Here is a 6,868-nt window from a genome sequence, read left to right as displayed (position 1 = left end):
CCGTCAGAGAACACGCTGTTACTACTACAGTCTGTCGCTGCATTATGGATCAAGGCGTGCTCTCTTCCTGGGGACGCCGTAATACTTGCTTGAGCTACCTAGGGGGAAACACGCTTTACTACAAGACGTCACTACATTATTACTGCATCAGTGCATTTACTGGATCAGGGTATCACAACTTCTGTACTTCATCTGCATCAAGACATTACTACTGTTCGGGATTGATGCAGTCCCATGAATTTCAAACTAAAGAAAGTTCATACGCGCTGCCCGGCGTACAGCACGGCGAAAGTTTACAAACAAAACTCGGCAAGTCCGAGCAAGTTTACGACCCGAAATATAATATACTATAAGATCATCCAAGGGTATTACTCCTACTTTTCTCTCGTCGAACATTCTCGAAGGTTCTAGATTTTTCCTTCGACGCCTCGTGTAAGAATTAGTGCAACAACGACAATGCCTTGTTGCCAGCTAAGTGAGCCGCCGCGTGGCTATATAAGGGACGCACGCGGCGCGCCTCCCTCTCTTGGTGAAGATACCTCTTGCTGAAAATCATCTCTTGCCGAACTACCCTCGTTCAACTGCGCTTGCGGTTAACATCTTGCCGTGACCCGACAGCAGTGACACCGACCATAGTGAACCGATCTAACCATCTACCAGTAGAAGCCACGGCACACAGGTCTCGATCTGCCCTCAGCAGGACCGCCATGGAACGGTCGGTATTTTCAGCAGAGCCGCCACGGAACGAACGATCAAGCCTTCGGTTCGTGCGCGTATTCAAAAGGCTCATACGCTCATTGGTAATATCACTTCGCGCTCACTCAAGCGTAACTGCCGCTCAGTGTATAGTGTACTGTGAAGACGACGCGTGGCCATATAATCGGCATCATAGTTAAAATTACGCGCGTGCATACGAATAAGAAATCAGCAGATTAGATCATAGTAAAGACTACACGTGTGCATAAGAAAAGGAAATCGGCAGTTTTTATTAGTGATTACAGTGAAGCCAATGGAATAGTAATCAGGGGGAACATTAACTACACAGCATCTAACATATCCAGCCTGCAGTTCACCAGGTACATCTTTATATTAATAAATAAACAAGTCACATCTCGCGCTATAGTCGATCGGGCACACTTACGCTCTCTCGAACTAACCACTCGACATCGTACAGGCCCTCAACAGCTGACGCAAGAGTCACTGTGGTTCAGACACATTGTCAAAGAAGGACAACAACAGATCGACTAATAGACTATAAATACAGATTGTTAAATCCTTCATGAGTTAGAAATCTTACCATTAATTACTCTTACCTGTGACTAGATTCTTCTACTGTCCCCTTGCATAATTAAAGACACAATCGATTACTTAATAAATTCCATTAAACATCATACACCATATCAAGTATAGTTATTCATACATCAAGCATACTTGATTCAACTACCACCTTCTCATGCTACCTCACAAGCATGATTGACTGACTACACCTGCTGATATTTACAACATCAGCATTACTTCTGATACAATAATTTAAGAATACAAGAACACATCAATTGACACTTCAATAGAATTATTTCTCTCTACATCAAAGTGCAATATTATTATAATCTTTTAGAATAATAAACATTGGTTTACTAAATGCATGATATTTTTCAGCCTTATCACTTATTATTTCCTTTGAAGTTATCCTGCCGAGAGACTAATCCACTGAACTATTGAAATGGTAGTGAATGAATATTATAAATTTTTCTTGTTTTAATAAGAAAACTTTCAACATTGTTGTCTTTCAAAAGTATCAATTTAAAGTTGTAGAAAAAGAATTTATATAATATGCGTATATTTGTTTTTAATATACTTATCAAAAGTTTCAGTATGCAATTTTCATGGAATTTTATTTATTGACAATTTTACATTTTGGTCATGCTTTATTATACCTTTTTTCCGTAATGATATTAACAATTCATTAAATAATGTTATTATATTAAATATTTTAATTTTCTATTAATACTGAAATTTTTAATATATATACGTGACTGTTCGATTTAATAATAAATAATGATTTTAGAGTTAGAATCGCTACACAAAAAAAATTTGTATACGAATTTGTGTGCACGTGTGTATTGAATATAGATATATATTTTCAGAAAAATTGAAAAGAACTTATGTTTGTGTTGTAAACACTTAACTACTTTCAAATATGAAGTGAAATATATATTTTTAATTAAGTATATTTTCTTTTATTACTCTGATCGTGTATTTCCAGATTTATATAATGCAATACATGATTTCGGTAATATTTATGCTAATATGCATGTCAAGCTGCATCACTCTACTCGAAGTCTACTGTGTAATTTAGGTATTTACGAAAAGTGAATTAAAATAAAATATTGAAAGTAAAACAAAGATCCTTTTTAAAACTTCACCATTCATGTTTTGGTTACAAAATAATCTGCTCTGAGAGCTGCAGTTTAAGGCAATCGGCAATTTTGAAAAAATGCCAATTTTGCTATTATTACAGAAACACAGTAACATTTCACCAATTTAATTATTTTTAATTTTCATACATTGGAATTCTTCTCCCCTACGGACTCTGATCTTGTGTCATTCCACTTATCAACATTTGATTTTAGGCATTTGATAAAGAATTGTTGATAAAGTTGGTGATAAAATAGTTCATTACGACAATAAATCTATTAACATAAATAAACAATAAATCCTCTTAATATTATTATTTAAAAAAAGCAACACATTGAAAACTTCTTTATAAGCACTAGCGTATAAAACACATTTCTTTTTTATCTGCAACGGTTATTCTTTGTGCAATTGTAATAACATAATATACAATATGAAAGTAATAACAATATGAAATAATAATCAAATTCTATTAAATTCTAATTAAATAAGAAATTAAATGAAATGTAATATATATTATATTATTCAACAATTTTAATTTTAATATTAAACATAAACATAAATAGTTAAATTATGAAAAAAGTTAGAATTATTGGATCAAAATATAGTGTATGATTTATTAAATATTAATCCAGCGCATTCACAGAAACAATCATTTTATACGTAAACAAATTTTTAATAATAGACTTGACGTTGAAAGTTGCAAGTTCCGTTTGCATATCTAGCGATAAGTGCATTGTTTACAGTTGTAATTTTATTTTCAAGCGCCTTATTCATTCATTCTACGTACTGTCATATGACATAGATTAACTTTTCATATCAATTTTTTTTATTAAATTTTAATTAATTATTAAGTTATTATCAAAGAAACCATGTCCTGTCTCTCTACTTGTATCAAACCTATTATAAGGTCAGTTTTAGGCTATTAACCTATAAACATCATTTGATAAACATTATGTTATAATTTTTAAAATATATATTATTATTCAAAGTTGTTACAAAAATTTTGTTTATTATTACTATAGTTTATTTTGATTGTCTCTTTAATAATTTTATGCCATGATATTTACTTTATATCAATGATGTTTGTACGATATGTACTGCCCATTTACCTAAAAATATTCATTTCTTTCGTAACAGAATAAATAATTATAATTAATTTTAATATTCAGATTTCCAAGTGTTAAAGTTCATGGGCATAATGTTGGCATATGTGCTACAATTAGGTATAAGATGAATACATCTATATTTAATGAAAAACCAACTTTAGCTTATGATACTGTTTGCCTTGAAAGAAGCATTCTCACTTGGTTACACAAAGCAACTCCTGCTTTTCCAGTTGATGGTTCCAAGGTTTGAATTTCGTTTTAAATTTTAAAGTATAATTTTAGGGCTTTAATAGAAATTATATATTTTGTTTTTAATGTTTTAAATAATTTATATTCATTGTTATTTAGATTACAATTATTTATGATCCATCAGAGTTTTATAATTCTTTATTGACAGAATGCAAAACCGCTAAGATGAGAATAACATTAGCATCGTTATACTTAGGTAGTGGGAAATTAGAAAAGGAATTGGCAAGTATTAATACATAATCTATATTAGGAAATTATATATTATCAATAGTTATAAAAAGTAACTATTTTATTAGTAAATAGATTATATTTAAATTATGAAATAGTAATATATGTATATTTGTATTTCAGGTGAATTCTATAAAGCAGACAATGTTTTCTAGTAATGGAAGTGTTAAAGTAAATATTCTTTTAGATTATAATAGAGGTTCTCGTGGTAAAATTAATTCTAAAAGAATTCTAGCACCTCTTCTCAACAATAAATTTACATTTTGTTGTAATATTTTTCTTTATCATACACCTAGATTAAGAGGTTTTTTGAAAGCTCTCATACCTTATCGTTTTAATGAAATCATAGGCTTACAGCATATGAAATTATATTTATTTGATAATACACTTATAATCAGTGGGTAAGGGATAACAGTTGAGCATCTAATTTTGTCTATTATAAAACATTAAATGTATACTTCATTTATAGTATAAAATATCGGCTCTTTTTATCTTTTTTCATATCATTTTAGAGCAAATTTAAGTAACGATTATTTTTGTAATCGTCAAGATCGTTATTTTCTAATTAAAGATTGCAAGGACTTGTGTGATTTTTATTGCAGTCTTGTTGAAAGAGTCACAGAATTTAGTTTTCAATTACAACCAGATGGCAGTACCATATATAGTAATAAAATTCAATCTCATCCGCTCAACAGTTCTAAAAAAAAATTTGCTGCAGAAGCTTCTATTAAAATAAAAAAGCTTTTTCAACAAGAAATTAATAAACGTTTGGAATTAAAAGAAAAAGGCATTATTATTATTTTATTATGTATAATTCGTTATCAATATTTTTAATATGTGAATAAAAAATAAATACTATTATTATTTATTTTCAGACATGCCGAAAACCGATACATGGATTTTTCCATTAGTGCAAATGGGTCAGTTGAATATCAGACATGACAGTGAGATAATATTATACTTATTGAAAAATGCTTCATTAGGCGCAACATTGAGAATGGCGACTGGATATTTTAATTTGACCTCAGAATATAGAAAAGCAATATTAAATACATGTCAAGCAAACTGTCATCTCTTAATCGCTCATCCCAGAGCAAATGGATTTTTTGGTAATCATTTTTATCAAATTGATTTAAATAAAGCAATAAATTAACGATTTTATATAATAACCAATGTATTTTATTATTTACATAATGTATTCTATAATTTATATTTCAGACATCAACTACTATGAATGTATATTTTTATAAATGATAAATATTATTTTGTATAATTAAAAGTAATTTATACATTTTATTATTGTGTAGGAGCAAAAGGTATAGCAAGTGGAATACCAGCAGCTTATACAACAATTGAAGAATCATTTTTTAAAATGTGTGAAAAGTTTAGTCAAAGTGAAAGGGTACAGCTGTGGGAATTTTTAAAACATGGTTGGACATATCATGCAAAAGGACTTTGGTATTCATTGCCGGGTGATCAAAAACCTTGTTTTACTCTTATTGGCTCTTCAAATTTTGGTATGTAAAAATAAGAAATTGAATTTTTATAAATTATGTTATTTATAAATTATAAATTATATTTATGGATACTAGTTATGTTTCTATTATGAAACTAAAAGTAAATATATAAAATCATTTTCAATTGAATAATTTTCGTATATCTTTAATTTAATTATATGTGTAATTAGTTTTGTATGTGCTGTATATATTAACAAAATAACTTATTTTGGAGAAATTTTTCACTATGTAATTTAAATCAAAATAAATTTACTGATAATGTAAATGATATGTAATAACAGATATTATTTTATTGATTTTAAATGAATTACTTATAATTAAATTAAATTATAAGAAAATTTAATCTGGTTTTTACATTTCTTCTATAAATATTTAATAAATTACAATTTTTAATTAAAATAAAACTGGTTATAAAATTAATTAACTTCAATTTAATCTGAATTATTCTGAATTAAATTAATAAAAAACTGTTTTTTTTCCTATCTAAAATTGTAATAAGTGTTTTGATTAAAAATGATTTGTATTTCAAGGCTATCGATCTGTGGATAGGGATCTGGAAACTCAAATAGCACTTTTAACAAAAAATAAAGATCTTCAGGACTCTTTACAAAAGGAATACGAGAGGCTATTCAATTGTGCAATACCTGTAACAAAAATGACATTTGCACAAAAAGAGAGAATACCACCAACATGGGTTAGACTAGTTGCATATTTGTTTCGTTATTATTTTTGAATTATTTTATTAAAAAAATAATATTTGAAACAATATTCCGTACACTTAATTAGAATTATTATTTTATAAAAATATTTTTTTTAATACTTTGGAAATAGTCAATTGTAATTTACAATTCATTTTATTAAGAGATTACACTTTATAAAGTATTATAATTTATATTTTAACCTTAATTTAACAAAATATAAAATAAATAATATTAATAACTTCACAAAATTTATGCTAGTATAGGAAATTTTAACTTTCATTTGACACGAATTTTGTATCATTAATACATAATTATTTAACAAATTGTAAATAAACATTTTCTTATTTTTATGTTTTTAGAAAATGTAAATCGTACTTAAATATTTAACGATAAAAATTATTTATGTCAAAAATATTTAAATTTATAATTATATATAGTAGTTTTTATTGTAAATAAATAAATTTATTAGAAATGTTTGTTTTTTAATTTCAAGAATATATAAATACCTTTATTTTACAATATAATAAAATTTGATGTACTTAACGATAGTACAGGTTTATTAATAAATCTTATTAAAAAGTTTTTATATATATAAAATACAAAGGGAAAGGTGTTAAAGTACTATTAAGTTGATCAAATTGATTTTTTATTT

General features: G+C 27.5%; 1 protein-coding gene across 1 annotated transcript; it reads left to right on the top strand.

The window, feature by feature from the left end:
• The first annotated feature begins 3,117 nt into the window (after positions 1–3,117).
• On the top strand, positions 3,118–6,248 carry PGS1 (Phosphatidylglycerophosphate synthase 1). The gene is made up of 8 exons (XM_011499889.1): positions 3,118–3,322; positions 3,585–3,765; positions 3,870–3,992; positions 4,122–4,399; positions 4,511–4,785; positions 4,874–5,107; positions 5,306–5,515; positions 6,046–6,248. The coding sequence occupies exons 1-8, from the start codon at positions 3,285–3,287 to the stop codon at positions 6,246–6,248; spliced, it is 1,542 nt and encodes a 513-aa protein (XP_011498191.1). The 5' UTR covers positions 3,118–3,284.
• Positions 6,249–6,868: the final 620 nt, after the last annotated feature.

The sequence above is a fragment of the Ceratosolen solmsi genome, unplaced genomic scaffold (assembly GCF_000503995.2).
Source record: "Ceratosolen solmsi marchali unplaced genomic scaffold, CerSol_1.0 scaffold10, whole genome shotgun sequence".
NCBI lineage: Eukaryota > Metazoa > Arthropoda > Insecta > Hymenoptera > Agaonidae > Ceratosolen > Ceratosolen solmsi.
The sequence above is the reverse complement of the archived record's forward strand: the minus strand, read 5'-3'. Positions and strand labels throughout refer to the sequence as shown.

Coding starts and splice junctions, on each gene's coding strand:
- PGS1 (XM_011499889.1), top strand. CDS start 3,285: ATGTCCTGTCTCTCTACTTGTATCAAACCTATTATAAG. Junction 4,786..4,873: donor TTTGGAATTAAAAGAAAAAG/GCATTATTATTA, acceptor ATTTATTTTCAG/ACATGCCGAAAACCGATACA. Junction 5,516..6,045: donor TATTGGCTCTTCAAATTTTG/GTATGTAAAAAT, acceptor TTGTATTTCAAG/GCTATCGATCTGTGGATAGG.